We start from the raw sequence: 16,566 nt of genomic DNA, 5'->3' as shown, positions 1-16,566 counted from the left end.
ACTGGTTGGATCTTTAGTAGTCACTGGCAGGAGGAATCAGTGAACCAGACTGTATGGATGGAAGGTAAAATTGACCAGAAAACTAAAGGAGAAACAGGTAGATTTGGTTTTGCTTTACCCAGAGTTATTAAGATGCGCAATGCATTGAAACAATTAAGACAGAAATAACAATATTTGAATGGGAAAGATAGCAAGGCTTTGGGGTTAGGAGAAGGGAATTTAATCCAATTGGATAGTCCTCTCAAAAAGCTTGTGCAGGCATACTGAGTTGAAAGGCAAAGAGTGTGGTGATAGAAAGGCAGAGTCGATCAGGCAGCATCCAAGGAGCAGGATAATCGACTTTTCAAGAATAAGCCCTTCATCAGGATTCCTCCAATTCCTGATGAAGGGCCTATGCTCGAAACGTCGATTCTCCTGCTCCTCAGATGCTGCCTTACCTGCTGTGCTTTTCCAGCACACACTCTTCGACTTTAATCTCCAGCATGTACAGTCCTCACTTTCTCCATACTGAGTTCTGTACGATGTCCGATGGTCAGCGTGGCTGTCATCTCATTTATATCTACTTTCGCATGCATCATGAAGTGATACTGTTTCCTCGAAAGAATACCAATCTGAACTACAATTGCATCATGTACAACTCAGGAAAATTTCCAGTTTTTTTGGTTAACTTTAACCATACAGTGTGACGTCAAATAACCAGCATATTACACTAAGAAAATGATTGATAACCAATGCTTAAACATAAAAGTTCACCACTCACAACAAACGTATATCCCAGGGAGGAAGGAGGATTCTAGGAAATGGATAAACCAACCATGTTAACCAAGCAAGTTAGGAATAGTGTCAAATTAAAAGAAAAAACATACAATGTGCAAAGTGAATGATAAATCAGAGGATTGGGAATGTTGTAAAAACCAAAAGATGGAGGGAGAAAATAAACTTCGACAGTAATTTCATAATTAATATTAAGAACAAATGATTGCAAGAGCATCTTTGAATATATTACAAAGAAAAAGAAAAGCCAAAGTGAATTTAGAGTCCCCTTCATGATTGCGGCTGGGGAAATAATTGTAGGGAGCCAGGAAACAGCAGAGGAGTTGAACAAATACTTTACGTCAGTCTTCAGAGCTGAATATACTAATACCATTTCAAAAATACCAGAATATTCATGGGGCTAAAGTGCAGCAGGAATCAATGCAACAGCTAACAATGGAGAAAAAATACTAGGGAAAGTAACGGGGCGAATCTCTTGGCTGATGAATTACATGCTGTGAGGGTAAGCCAACCCATAATATAAAAGAAAATTGCAAGAACCTTTTTTGAGATATATAGAAAGTAACAGAGAGGCAAGAATGGACTGCTGGAAAATGAGGCTAGAGAAGTAGTAATGGGGAACAAACAAATAGCAGAAGAACTGAATCGATACTTAGCATCAGTTTTCACAGAGGAAGACACCAGTAGTATACCAGAACTTATCTCTGCTCCTCAGTCTCTTGAAGTTCTGGTATCCTACTGGCCATCACTAAAAAGAAGGTGCTGGGGAAGCTGAAAGATCTGAAGGCGAATAAATGACCGGGACCAGATAGACGACACTCTAGAATTCTTAAGGAGATAGCTGAGAAGACTGTGAAGGCATTGGTGGTGATCTTTCAGAGGACTGGAAAATTGCCAAAGTAACACTCCTGTTTAAGACGGAAGGGAGGCAGAAGATGGGAAATTACAGGCCAGTCAAACCTGACCTTGGTCATCCATACAATTTTAGAGTCCATTGATACTTGGAAGTGCCTGGTAAATAGGGCTGAGTCATCATGGCTTCGTCAAAGGGAGGTCATGCCTGACAAATCTGCTAGAATTCTTTGAGGAAGTAATGAGCAGGTTAGATAAAGGACAGCCAGTGAAAATGATCTATTTGGATTTCCAGAAGGTCTTTGACAAGGTGTGGACAAGAGGTTGCTAAATAAGATATGAGCCACGAGTGTTAGGACCAAGGTACTAGCATGGATAGAGGACTGGCTGACTGGCAGAAGGGAGAGGGGAAGATAAAGGGGTCTTTTTCAGGATTGTGATTACTGGAGTTCTGTAGGAGCCAGTGCTGGGATCACAAATATTCATGTTATACATTAACTATCTGGATGAAGGAACTGAGAGTATTGTTGCAGATGATATAAAAGTAGGTAGAGGGACAGGTAATGTTGAGGAGACAAGAAGGTTACAGAAGGAATTGGACAAGCTAGGAGAGTGGGCAAAGAAGTGGCAGATGAATTCTGAAGCACAAAGGGACTTGGAAGTCTTATTTCAGGATTCACTTAAGGTTAACATGCAGGTTCAGTTGGCAATTAGGAAGGCAAATTCAGTGTTAGCATTCATTTTGAGTGGTGAATTCAGGGATGTACTGCTGAGGCTGTATACGGCTGTGGTCAGGCTGCCTTTGGAATACTGTGATTGAGGGGGTCCACAGGCGGTTTACAATACTGATGCTGGGATGAAGGGCTTGTCCTACAAGCAAAGGTTGAGGACTCTGGTCTGAACTTAAGAGTTGGAATCTTTCAGGAATACATGGAGTTGGGGGGGGTTTCAGAGGAATGGAAAATTACCAAGACGGAAGGAAGGCAGAAGATGGAGAATTATAGGCCAGTTAACCTCACCATGGTCATCAGTAAGATTTTAAGAGTCCATGATGAACGGGGGATCTGTTTGAAACTTACAGAATACTAAGAAGTCTGTATAGAGTGGCTGTGGAGAAGATGTTTCCACTAGTTGGAGAAGTAGGACTTGAGGGCACAGCCTCGGAGTGAAGAGATAACCCTGTGAACTTTAGAACTGAGATGAGGAGGAATTTCTTCAGCCAGCAAGTGGTGAATCCATGGAATTCAGTGTCACAGAAGAATGTGCAGGCCAAATCATTCAGTGTATTTAAGACAAAGATAGATAGCTTCTTGATTGGTAAGGGGATCAAATGTTATTGGGGGAAGGCAGGAATTGAGAAACCATGATCAAATGGCACAGCAGACTCGATGGGCTGAATGGTCTAATTCTACACCCATATCTTATAGTTGTATCCTGCAAGTATCGGCCCTGCAATGAAAGAAATAAATAAAGATGCTGTCTGGGAGCCCAATGATTTATACAAGGTGACAGTCCAGATGCAGATCTTCTCAATGTGCAGACAAGTGATGAGAATGAACTAAAAAGTAATGAGGGGTCTGCATGGAGTTTAGAGAGGGATATAGAGAATCACAGAGTCTACAGTGCAGACAGAACACATTCAGCCTATTGAGTCTGCACCGATCCTCTGAAGAGCATCCCATCCAGACATTCTATTACCATGCTTAACCCACCCAACCTGGATGATCAGGCAATTTAACATGGTCAATCCACTTAACCTGTACATCTTTGGACTGTAGGAGGAAGTTGGAGCAGCCTGCAAACTCCATGCAGACAGTTACTGGAGGCTGGAATCAAACCTGGGTCCCTGGTGCTATCAGGCAGTGATGGTAAGCATTGAGCCACTGTGACATTGACAGATTAAGTGAATGAGCAGAAATTTAGGAGACGGCATCTAACAGAGGACATGTTAGGTTTAGCAAGAAGAATACAAGAGTTTGGTATTATTTAAGTGGAGAACACACAGGAATCGGGGAGGGGTCCTTGTGCATGAATCACAAAAAGCTAGCATCCAAGTTAGAAGGTTATAGGGAAGGCAAATGGAATGTTGGTCTTTAATTCAAAGTGAATAAAAATAGGAATAGTTTGATAAAACTATATAGTGCACTGGTCAGACCACAGCTGGAATACTGTGAACAGTTTTGATCTCCTTATCCAATCGATAAGGAAAGATGTATTGACATTGGAGGCATTTAAGAAGGTTCACAAGGTTGATTCTGCTATGGAGGGATATACTGATGACAAGAGGAAATTCAGTATGTACTCGCTGGAGTTCAGAAACATATAGGATTCTGAGGAGACTTGACAGGGTAGCTGCTGAGAGGTTGTTTACTCTTGTGGGAGAGTCTAAGACCATGAGCATAATTTCAGTACAAGGGGTTGCCCATTTAAGACAGAGATGAGAATGAATTTCTTCCTTCAAAGGGTAATCAATCTGTGGACCTTCATGCTGGGTCATTAAGTATATTCAAGGCTGAAAAAGTGACAGATTTTCAATTGTTAAGGGAATCAAGGGTTGTCAAAGAAAAGACAGGAAAATGGAGTTGAGGGTTATCAGAGCAGCCATGAACTCTCAGAACTGCATAGCAGACTCAAGTGGCCTACCTTTACTCCTACATCTTACTGAGTTTACACTAAGTTAACATAGCTGCTATAAAGTACCATGGAAGTCTGGAACAGGGGATACGATGAACCATTGGGGATGGGTAGATACACATAGACTGGCATAAGGCAGGCGAGGCCACGAGATGGATTAGGTTGCACACGGAGTGTATGAGGAACTGTGGGAGTGGGTTATGAGCTGGCACAGGTTATCTTGGCTGGGTCAAAGAGAGATTATGAGATGAAAGGCTGAAAGAACTGCTATTTTTTTGTCTTCTTGCTGGAACAAACACTGGAGCACAAAGATCAGTGTTTTATACAGACATCCTACACACTGGCAGACTATTGCTGCCTCCAGGTTTTGGGAAGGAGGGGGGCCCAACACAGGAGGCTAAATCCAGATCACAATTTACATTCTTTTGTTCTTCAAATGTGGAAATTTCTAATGCACATTACTTTCAAAAATTATTCCAAAATCCACCCATTTTTCCTCAGCTTAGTTTCACCCGAGTACTTTATCCAAGCATTGGAGATTAAGGGACAATCTCATTAAAGTGTTTAAAATCAGGGCAGGAATTGATGAAACAGATGTAGCAAGACTATTTCCTCAGTGGGAGAGCCCAGGACAAGGGGGCACGACCTTAGAGTTGGAGCTAAACCACGTAAGTGCGATACCAAGAAGTAACTCGATCCAGGTGACAGCTGAAAGGTGCAGCTCTCCAAAATGTCAAAATTGAGATCGCGGAATGTATGCCTGGTAAAGGGTACTTATGAGGAGATAGGGAATGAAGTCGAGTAGGTGGAGTTAGAATATGGATCAGCCACAATCTCATAGAATGGTGGATTGAGCTTGAAGTGCAGAATGTTCTCCTTCTCATCCACCCCCTCCTTCTTGTGACAGGGTGGTGTGCCTTGCTGTTATCATGTAAAGGTATACTATTGCTAGAAGGACAATCTTTTTATGGCTCTTGAACAGCGAGGGTAAGCCAGCGTCATTTCCTTCCTAAGAGAAAACATGTTAGCATGTCAAAACATATAAGAATTGATGACTCGTTTTACTAGATGCACTTTTCTTGAATCATGATAATGTCCATTTCAGAAGCCTGTCCAGTTTGGCTTTCTTCATTTGCCCAAAGGGTCCAGCAGAAGTTCCTACTTTCTCATTTCTGAGGCAATACTGCAAGATATCAAAGTAACATGGCTGCCACATGTATCAAATTAGAATGTGGCCTTTAATGAAAGCAAGAAAAATAATATTTACCTTTCGAAATATGTTTTACAAATGAAGTTGTTCCCCTGGAGACTCCACTGACGAAAGCACCAGGACCACGGGTCAGTCCCTCATATGGGAGTCTGAAGAAGTCTGCTATCCCATTACCTATACTTCGCACCAAGTTCGCAGGGCTTCCAAGAATTTCCAGAGATCCAACAACCCAACCTGTGGATTATAAACCAAAAACGTCAATGACAGGTGGCTGCACATATTAGAACGCTTTCTTAGCTCAAATATAAGGATCAAAGGTTTCTATTTCTATATTAATTTTCATAAAGGGATGACCCACAGCCCTTCAAATCTCCATGAAGTACTTCTGAAGTGGAGTTACTATTGCACTTGGTATATGAGGTAAAAGTTCTGCAAGGGCTAATGTTGGATATAGCATTAAGGTCTAATGGATGTTTCTGTTAGGGACAAGGCAGAAATATTAAAATGCCTCATTCCTGAAGAAGGGCTCATGCCCAAAACGTCGATTCTCCTGCTCCTTGGATGCTGCCTGACCTGCAGCGTTTTTCCAGCAACACATTTTCAGCTCCGATCTCCAGCATCTGCAGTCCTCACTTTCTCCTAGAAATATCACAATCTCATGCACTGAAGATTCATATGTATGAAAAAGAACTGCGAATGCTAGAAATCAGAAACAGAAACAGAAACAGAAATTGCTGTAAAAACTCAGCAGCTCTGGCAGCATTCATGGAGACAAATTAAAGTTCATATTTTGGGTCCAGTAAGCCTTCTCCAGAACTAATTATTGCTTGGAAAAGGTTGGCATACATAGGAAAGATGGGAGTGCGGATAGGGGGAAGGAGAGGGTTGGAGATGGAGTCCAGAGAGAGAGAGAGAACAGTGATTGGGCAGACAAAAGCAATGGGTAAAGGTCAGCATGGGAGAATCAGTATCTGCTAATGGGGATCATTAGTAGCTGTCAATGGGATGTTTGTAACAGCAGCCCATGTGAGGACAAGGCCTAGTGGGGTAGGACATGGGAGAAGATATTCAGGCCCTAAAATTAATAAACTCAATATTCAGTCATGAAAGCTGCAGAGTCTCACAAGTTCCTTTGGTCTTTGTAACAATGCCTATCTTTCTAATGTAGCTTGTACATAATTGTTATCATGTAAAAAACTACATTTTTAAAGACAAGATCCTCTTATTGGTAAGATTCAAATGTGGCTGATTTTTTTACCACTATAAACCAAATAAGGCCTTAGATCCAGAGAAAGAGAGGGGTCTCAATGCAGCACCGCTCCCCCCACAAATATCACAGACGTGAAAAGACAGCAGGTAATTTGCACATAAACTTTAACAAACCGATAATGACTAGATAATCTGCCTTAACGGCATTGATTGTAGAACAGATTTAGGACAAGACATTGGACAGAACTAGCCTGGTCCTTTGTAAAATCCAATTGTGGGATATTTCATGCCTGGCTTTGGAAGCAGAACGACCATGAATTATTGACCAATGTGGATCTCCCTCAATACTGCAGTGGAGTTGCCAGCTTAAATCTTTGTGCTCCATGGTGAGAATTGAACCCAAAATGTTTTGACTCAAAGGAGAGAGGTTACTACGTCGTGATTGTTTAGGCATATTTTTAAAAATAGCTATTGGCTATTTTGGTATCTTTATGTGATCCCTATTGGAGGATGGTGCACAGCCATGGAACCTGGAAGGAGTCTGCAGGTGAATAAACAGCTCAGGAAGTGTTGTACAGCGAGGAAGGGGGAGGGGATGATTTAATAGGCTCCCACAATTGATGTGAGAATGACAGTGACCCACATCCAGTAGACATGAGTATCACTGTTGAGCATCAGTCCAGTGTTCAAAGTGGGTGCTCACTCTCAACTCGGTGGGGCTGTCCAGAGAGGGTAAGGCTACTTCTTCTGACTCTGAGCTGAGAATACTGCTACACAGCCAAACCTGGTTTCCCTGGATAAACAGGATAGACACAGCCTCAGGATATGGAGTAGGCCATGCAGGACTGAGATGAGGAAAATGTTCTTCACCCATAAGGAAATGAAATGGTGAAATTCTCTACCACAAATGGCTGTGGAGGCCAAGTTAATGAATATATTCACGAAAGAGATTGATAATTTATTAGATACAAGGAGTTTGGGAGAAACTGGGAATTTAGCACTAAGAAACGAGCATATATTGTGGCACAGCAGGCTCAAACAGCTGAAAGGCCTACTGCAGCTCCTAGTTTTTATGTTTCTAAATCTTTATACTTAATGAAAACGCCAGCAACCTGCATCTCATTGTGTGTCAGCACAGAGCATGAGAACTAAAAGTTGGAGTTGGAAATATGATCCCTCATACTTCCTCTGCCATCCAACAAGATTATAGCTGAGATTTTACCTAACTCCCTCTTACGCCCCTATGCTCATAGGGTTTTTGGGTACTGAAGCAATCAAGGACTATCGGCATGGTGGGTTTTAACTGTCTCATACTTTACAGAGTCTCAGAAGGGAGCCATTTGAGATAGTGATGTGAATTGCTTATGTCATAATTGTAACACGGCCAGCCAGATGGACCTCATAGAATATGAGTTCCCTGAGTGGACCAGATTAACAGCTCCAATTTGGGAGCCCTGGCTGACAGATATAATCAGGAGTGCTGGAGGTTCGGTTACACTCTGACAGCTGGCTCTGAGTGAGCTGGATCAGTGTCAAGGACTCTCCATGTGCAAAAGGTGATGGGATATTGGCCTCTGTGGAGTTGTCAGTTGTGTCTTTACAGAAGATCTGATAGGGAATTAAATATCACCACCGAGTTACTGAACGGAAAAATTTCAAAAGCTCCAACCACCCAGTAGCATTCAAACTGGTTCTAGTCATTTCCCTGAGTTCAAAGGTGTTCTGGCCAATTGTACAACACAAGAGGCTGCTTCCTATGGATGAGTTTAGATAATCAATTTACCACAGATAAGCATTTTCATCTTCTTCTGTAAGTTGTTCTTTAAGGAAGGACACACAGCTATCAACAACCATTGGGAGAAAGTTGACAAATCCAGGGTGCATCGTAATTGTCACAAAATACACAGTCAAAGGGCATAAAACAGACAAAATAAAATCAGGAGTGAACTTCTTAACCACTTCAACATGAAAGCTTCTGGCAGAAATTCAGAATTCTCTTCTTACATAACACTCAATTGATCAATAGATCTTCGTTAACTAAAGGTATTAATGAATATGAGGCTAATTTGGGTATCTCGTGTTAGGTCCTAGATCAGTGATGATCTTGTTGAATGATGGAATGGTTTTGAGGGGTTTTCTCCTGTTTCTATGAGGTGTGTAATGAGTGATCTTTGTGGTATCGACCGTTTTCACGGAGCTAATCCAAATAGCCACTGTGAGTCATTGAATGGAAATGTCAACCCTGTAGTGGCTGTACTAACCTGCTCGGAATAATGCTCCTGCAGCATAGTGCATGGCAAGAGCATGGATCAGCTGCCTGGGAGTAGTGTAGATGGGCCCTCGCTCGAAGAGTGAGAACGAAAGAGGAGCATGATCTGAGGCGATGTATAATTTTATCGATGCATGGACACTGACGAGCAAACTGATGGCATGGATGGTCAACCGCTGCAATTTGATTGGGTTCACTAGCGCTCGGGTGGCAGTGACCACTTGCTCTGGCACAGCCAGGTCTGCTGCTGAGCCAGAAGTTGTTCTTACTTGTTTGTGATATAGACCACTGTCTGGGATATAGGTACTAAACAGAGTCTTGATGTAATACACAAATGTGTCCTCCACATAGAGTCTTGCAGGCTTCAATTCAAAGTCCAGCGCATTCATGGTGAAGACAAAATTCTGCTCTCTCAAGAGGATGCAGGCTGTTAAGAAACACTTGTGTTTGTAATCATCAAGGTCTTTGGCCGAGAGCGTTGAATGGGAGCCATTTCTCCATTGCGGTCTTTCTGGTTTCAGCTCCTGGCAAAGCAGAGCAGGGAAGTGAAAGCTGGTCTGGTGGTAAAGTTGGTTGTCGATCTGCAAGTCCCCCACGCACACCTCGAGCTTATAAAGTTCTGCAAATCCAACAGTGGGCTCAGCTCGAAATTCCCGCGATGGGGGCTTGGCATGGTTCACCACTGGTGCGAGGTTCAACAGAACATTGTCCAGGGTCAGCCTCAGCAATTCCGATGATTTACAGTGATTGGTTACATCGTCGTTTATAGTCAGGCTCGCTTGAGTAATCAGCACTCTCATTGCAATGGCCTGTTTTGGTGTCCTGTGCAAGAAAAAAAACGACAGAAACCCACACAAGATTAAAATTTGTCTGCGCTGCACAAATGCAACAGGCAAGAAGCATTTTTAAGAGTCTCAAAAGACTAAGGATATGCAATTCATCTGTCACTGTGCAATTCTTAAAACATTTAAGAGAATTCTCCCAAGAATGAATGGGAAATGTTAAGTGCAGTTTTCTCAAACATTGTGCACAAAGCCCTTTGAACTGTTTCTCATGAGCCTGCTAATAAGGATCAGACCACTTATTCATAAAGATTGTCATCTTTCTGGATTTTAACCATTTTCAGCCTAGCAGCCACAAACTATTTTTTTAATCTTGCATGCCAAAAGCCCCTAAGCAGCTTTCTAGCGAAACCAGATGAGTACTGGGTGGCTGGAAGGCTCAGATGTCCCAGGTCAGTAGTTGAGTTGGGCTTGCATTAATTTGTCCCTGGTGAAGCCACAAGGTGCAATACCCCTGTACTGTCTGAAGAAATGATAGCGTTGGTATCTTTGCCACCTTCAGATTGATTATTCCAATGTCCTCTCATTTTATCTTCTCAATAAATATTCCCTTCATGGCAAGTGAGAGGGAACTACAGAGGAAGAAAAGGATTTGGGTATCCCAGGTACAGACATAGTTAAAAACAAATCATTCTGCAAGATATAATCAAAAAGGTTCACAATCTGTTGGTATTTATGTCAGTGAGTTTCAACACAAAGATTGGCAAGTTATTCTTCTGTCGGTCACACAAGGATATGAATTAGGAGCAAGAATAGACCAGTCGGTTCTATTGAGCCTGCTCTGCCATTCATTAATCTCATGGCTCATCTAACAGTGGTCTCAATGCCACTTTGCCATCTTCCTCTGATACCCTTAATTTCTTTGTTAGTCAAGACTCTATCTACATAGTTCTGAGGACTCTCCACAGATGCTGCCATACCTGTTCAGCTTTTCCAGCTGTTTCTGGTTTTGTTTCTGAGTTCCAGCATCTGCAGTTCTTTCATTTTTTACTGAGATTCTATCTACTTCCTTCTTTAAAAATAGTCAACGCCTCTGCCTCCACCTGTGGGGAAGACAGCTCCAAAAATTCACGAGAAAACATTCTTCTCATTTCTGTCTAACCCCTCTGTATTAAATTGTGCTTCTTAATTCTCATCCTTCCCAGAAAGGGAAACCTTCTTTTGGTGTCCATGGTCAAGTCCCCATATGGAGTATTGTTCTCAGATTTCGGGAGCATCACCCCTCAACAGCTTGGAATAGATACAGCACAGGCTGATCGGAATTATACCTAACTATAAAAGATTAAATTACGAGGACAGACTGATTAAACTGGGCTTGTGGTTCCCTCGAGTTTAGAAATTACAGCCAGTTGAGGTGTTTAAAATGGTTTCTTCCAAGGGTAGAATCCAGAACAAAGGACCACCCTTAAAATGAAAGTGCAGCCATTTAAAATTAAAATCATCAAGCATTTTTCACACAAACTGCTGTGGAAATCTGGAATTCCCTCTGCCAAAAAGCTGTGGATGCTGAGGGGTTAAAGGAGGCTTCCTAGTCCATGAAAGGCTGATATTTATTAGGTCTTGGGAATATGAAAAAATGAATCTGGGGTAGGAATCAGCTATAATATAGTGAATGGCACAACACAGTCAATGATATCAGAATGATACCTGCCTCCAAGGGTTACATTATGAGGACAGTTAATCCTAACCCAAACCTTATGACATTGTCATTTGTGGAATTTAGAAGAGGCAACTTTTTTCTTAAGCTCTTAAGATGTCAAGGGGAAAAGATTATAGCTAGCTCTTTTAGGAGGGATACCAACAAACATTTCCAGACACAAAGTGTGGTATAAGGTTGGAGTTCTGTCCTACAAATGACAGGTGATGATAGATTAATTATATCAGATTATTATGAGATTGTTCATCAACAGCATGGAGCAAAGGTCATGGAGTTAGATCACACATCAGACAAGAACTCACTGAACGACGGTGGAATAGGTTTGAACGACTAATCTGCCTTTGCCCCTTCAAACATTCTTTACTTCCTATAATAATGCAAAAGACAATTGTCTGTTTTGCTCAATGGAGCATCGTTTGTCCTGGGATTGAATTTTAACCACTGAATGGCACACAAGCAAATACAATGGATCTATGACAGCTTCAGTATACTACTCAATTCCTCCAACTATTCATATCTACCCATCCATTGAACTGTGAACATCTCCAATTCATTTTGTTCCGAACGTATCTGAGCCAAGTTGTTCCAAACATAATCTTAATTTATTTCATAGGATGAGAGCATTATCAGATAAGTCAGTATTTGTTACACAAAAGTGGCGGCTTCAGAAGCAACATACATTCATGCACAGGGACTTGCTCTAAGCAAACAAAAGGAATATGTTCATGCATTATACTTTGTTTAAACTGCCTGGGAGCTTGGTCAGCCTATTATTTCCTATTCCATTCCCAATGCCATTGCTATGGCCAATTAAAATCAAACTGCCAAACAATGAGCATCATTTTTCTCCTGTGTCATGAATTGTTGCCATGATGTGGAGGAACCGGTGTTGGACTGGGCTGGACAAATATAAAAATTCACAACACCAAGTTATAGTCCAACAGGTTTATTTGGAAGCACTAGCTTTCGGAACACTGCTCCTTCATCAGGTGGTTCATTAATGAACCAAAATCTGTAACCCATTCTAAAAGATGAAAGACTTAACAGCAATCTAGGTTTGTTCATTATTATTTCAGTTGCATGACACTGTAACCTTTTGCTATAAATTTTTTGTTTTATGGTCCTGCTCCACAACTACCTGATGAAGGAGCAGTGCTCCAAAAGCTAGTGCTTCCAAGTAAACCCGTTGGACTATAGCCTGGTGTTGTGAAATAAATTGTCGTGACCATTTGAAATTTGCCATCCTGATGAGTGAATGATGAGGAGATTCAGCAACATGTCTCTTTTTAGATCAATATTCCAGTTCATTACAATCAGGTGACTGGCCCACTATTCTGTCTGCTTCTTTCTCTGCCATGGTGATAAGAAGGAAACTCTGTAATGTAAGGATGAGAAATTCAACCTGTGTAGGCTTCTGGAACAAAAGGGGCGGCACGGTGGCACAGTGGTTAGCACTGCTGCCTCACAGCGCCAGAGACCCGGGTTCAATTCCAGCCTCGGGCGACTGACTGTGTGGAGTTTGCACGTTCTCCCCATGTCTGTGTGGGTTTCCGCCGGGTGCTCTGGTTTCCTTCCACAGTCCAAAGATGTGCAGGTCAGGTGAATTGGCCATGCTAAATTGCCCGTAGTGTTAGGTAAGGGGTAAATGTAGGGGTATGGGTGGGTTGCGCTTCGGCGGGTCGGTGTGGACTTGTTGGGCCGAAGGGCCTGTTTCCACACTGTAATCTAATCTAATCTAATCTAAAATCTGCCACAACACATTCTGCAAATTTTGAAGACATTGTATGTCAGTTAACATTGGATTTAGGAGTAAGAATAGACCATTCAGCCCTTCAAGCCTGCTCCACCATTCAAAATAGAGACAAAAAAACCGCAAACTGCTGGAATCCAAGGGGCCGAGAAGGAGGCTGGAAGAACACACCAAGCCAGACAGCATCAGGTGATAGAGAAGTCGATTTCACCACCTCCTGATGCTGCCTGCCTTGTTGTGCTTTTCCAACCTCCTGCTTCTCTACCACCACTCAACGTGGTCATGGTTAATCTGCCTGTGGCCTGGACCTCACCATCATGTCTGCTTCTCCTAGCCCTCGACTCTATCAAAAACATTATATAACCCAGCCTTGAATAAACTGAATAATTCAAACCTGCACTGTGAAAATCTATAGACTAATGACCAACTCAGAAACTCACAACTCCACCCTAAAAAAAAGGCCTCATACTCTTAATCAGCACCCTCTTGATCTAGTCCCCTCTATAAGAGGAAACATCATTCCAGTATCTTCTCTATCATACCCTATTAGGATCTGATGTTTCAATAAGATCACACCTCAATCTTCTCAACTTCAGTGGGTAACAGCTGAACAAATTATATCTTTCTTCATAAAATGCAACCAAGTTTCTGGTACCGAGACAGGGTCTAACGTAACAAGGGGTACATCGGGTTCCAAGCAATCGATTGTGTTAGGGGACTCTCTAGTCAGAGGTGCAGACAGATGTTTCTGTGGCCAGCAGTGAAAAATCGGAATGGTGCCTCCCTGGTGCCAGGATCAAGGATGTCTCAGAGAGGGTGCAGAATGTTCTCAAAGGGGAGAGGGCCCAGCAGGAGGTCAATGTACACATTGAACCCAATGACACAGTTAGGGAAAAGCATGAGATTCTGAAGGGAGAACAAGGAAAGTTAGGCAGGAATTTAAAAAGGAGGTCCTCAAGAATAATAATATCTGGATTACTTCCGGTGCTACGAGCTAGTCAGGGTAAGAATAGGAGGATAGAGCACATGAATGTGTGGCTGAGGAGCTGTTGTAGGGGAGAAGGATTCACATTTTTGGATCACTGGAATCTCTTCTGGGGGAGAAGTGACCTGTATAAGAAGGATGGATTGCACCTGAATTGGATGGGCTCTAATATACTGGCAGGCAGATTTGCTAGAGCTGTCCAGGAGGATTTAAACTAGTAAGGAGCAGGGTGGGACCCAGGGAGATAGTGAGGAAAGAGATCAATCTGAGACTGTTTCAGTTGGGAAAAGAAGCAAGTCAAACAGTCAGGGCAGACGGAAGCAAAGGAGAGAACAAGGTAGGACTGATAAATTAAACTGCATTTATTCCAAAGCAAGAGGCCAAACAGGGAAGGCAGATGAACTCAGGGCATATTAGGAATATAGGACTGGGATATCATAGCAATTACAGAAACGTGGTCAGGAATGGACAGGACTGGCAACTCAATATTCCAGGATCCAAATGCTACAGGAAGGATAGAAAAGGGGGCAAGAGAGGAGGGAAAGTGGTGTATTTGATAAAGGATAGCATTACAGCTGTGCTGAGGGAGGATATTCCTGGAAATACATCCAGGGAAGTTATTTGGGTGGAACTGAGAAATAAGAAAGGGATGATCACTTAATTGGGATTGTATTATAGACGTCCTAATAGTCAACAGGAAATTGAGAAACAAATTTGTAAGAAGATCTCAGTTATCTGCAAGAATAATGGGATAATTATGTAGGGGATTTTAACTTTCCAAATATAGACTGTGACTGCCATAGTGTTAAGGGTTTAGATAGAGAGGAATTTGTTAAGCGTGTACAAGAACATTTTCTAATTCAGTATGCGGATATACCTACTAGAGAAGGTGCTAAACCTGACCTCCTCTTGGGAAATAAGGCAGGGCAGGTGACTGAGATGTCAGTGGGGGTGCACTTTGAAGCCGGGGACCATAATTCTATTAGTTTTAAAATAGTGATGGGAAAGGATAGACCAGATCTAAAAGCTAAAGTTCTAAACTGGAGGAAGGAAGTCGATTTTTGATGGTATTAGGCAAGAACTTTCAAAACCTGATTGGGTAAAGCGATGGCTGGAAAATGGGAAGCCTTCAAAAATGAGATAACAAGAGTCCAGAGACAGTATATTCCTGTTAGGGTGAAAGGAAAGTCTGGAAGGTGTAGGGAATGCTGGATGACTAAAGAAATTGAGTGTTTGGTTAAGAAAAAGAAGGAAGCATATGTCAGGGATAGACAGGATAGATCGAGTGAATCCTTAAAAAAGTATAAAACCAGCAGGAATACACTTAAAGAAATCAGGATGGCAAAATGGGGACATCAGATAGCTTTGGCAAATAGGGTTAAGGAGAATCCAAAGGATTTTTACAATACATTAGGGGCAAAAGGGTAACTAGGGAGAGAATACGGCCTCTCAAAGATAATCAAGGCGGCCTCTGTGTTGAGCTGCAGGAGACGGGGGAGATGCTAAACGAGTATTTTGCATCGGTGTTTTCTGTAAAAAAGGACACGGAAGATATAGAATGTGAGAAAATAGATGGTGATATCTTGAAAAATGTCCATATTACAGAGGAAGAAGTGGATAAATCCCTGATCAGGTGTACTCTCGAACTCTGTGGGAAGCTAGGGAAGTGGTTGCTGGGCCTCTTGCTGAGATATTTCTACCATTGATAGTCACAGGTGAAATGCCGGGAAACTGGAGGTTGGCTAATGTGGTGCTTACTGTTTAAGAAAGGCGGTAAGGACAAGCCAGGGAAGTATAGACCAGTGAGCCTGACGTCGGTGATGGGCAAGTTGTTGGAGGGAATCCAGAGAGACAAGATTTACACGTATTTGGAAAGGCAAGGACTTATTAGGGATAGTCAGCATGGCTTTGTGTGTAAAAAGTCACGTCTCACGAATTTGATTGAGATTTTTGAAGAAGTAACAAAGAGGATTGATGAGGGCAGAGGGGTGGATATGATCTATTTGGACTTCAGTAAGGTGGTCGACAAGGTACCCCATGGAAGACTAGTTAGCAAGGTTAGATGTCATGGAATACAGGGAGAACTAGCCATTTGGATACAGAACTGATTCGAAGGTAGAAGACAGGGGGTGGCAGTGGAGGGTTGCTTTTCAGACTGGAGGCCTGTGACCAGTGGAGTGCCACAAGGATCTGTGCTGGGTCCACTACTTTTCATCATTTATATAAATGATTTGGATGTGAACTTAGGAGGTATAGTTAGTAAGTTTGCAGATGACACCAAAATTGGAGGTGTGATGGACAGCAAAGAAAGTTACCTCAGATTACAATGGGATCTTGATCAGATAAGCTAATGGGCTGAGGAGTGGCAGATGGAGTTCAATTTA

At 42.2% G+C, this 16,566-nt stretch overlaps 1 protein-coding gene across 3 annotated transcripts in view; it reads right to left on the bottom strand.

The window, feature by feature from the left end:
• Positions 1-16,566, bottom strand: part of LOC140476882 (intermembrane lipid transfer protein VPS13B-like) — a 957,534-nt gene that overhangs the window by 12,927 nt on the left and 928,041 nt on the right. For all 3 annotated transcript variants that reach the window (XM_072569770.1, XM_072569768.1, XM_072569769.1), the window contains exons 56-57: positions 8,941-9,770; positions 5,528-5,704 (exon numbers count right to left, since the gene is read on the bottom strand). In XM_072569770.1, coding sequence (XP_072425871.1) covers positions 5,528-5,704; positions 8,941-9,770 — 1,007 coding nt within the window. The remainder of the gene's footprint in view (positions 1-5,527; positions 5,705-8,940; positions 9,771-16,566) is intronic.

Source organism: Chiloscyllium punctatum, chromosome 5, assembly GCF_047496795.1.
Source record: "Chiloscyllium punctatum isolate Juve2018m chromosome 5, sChiPun1.3, whole genome shotgun sequence".
Taxonomy (NCBI): Eukaryota; Metazoa; Chordata; class Chondrichthyes; order Orectolobiformes; family Hemiscylliidae; genus Chiloscyllium; species Chiloscyllium punctatum.
Note: the sequence above shows the minus strand (reverse complement) of the source record. Positions and strands in the feature narration are given on the sequence as shown.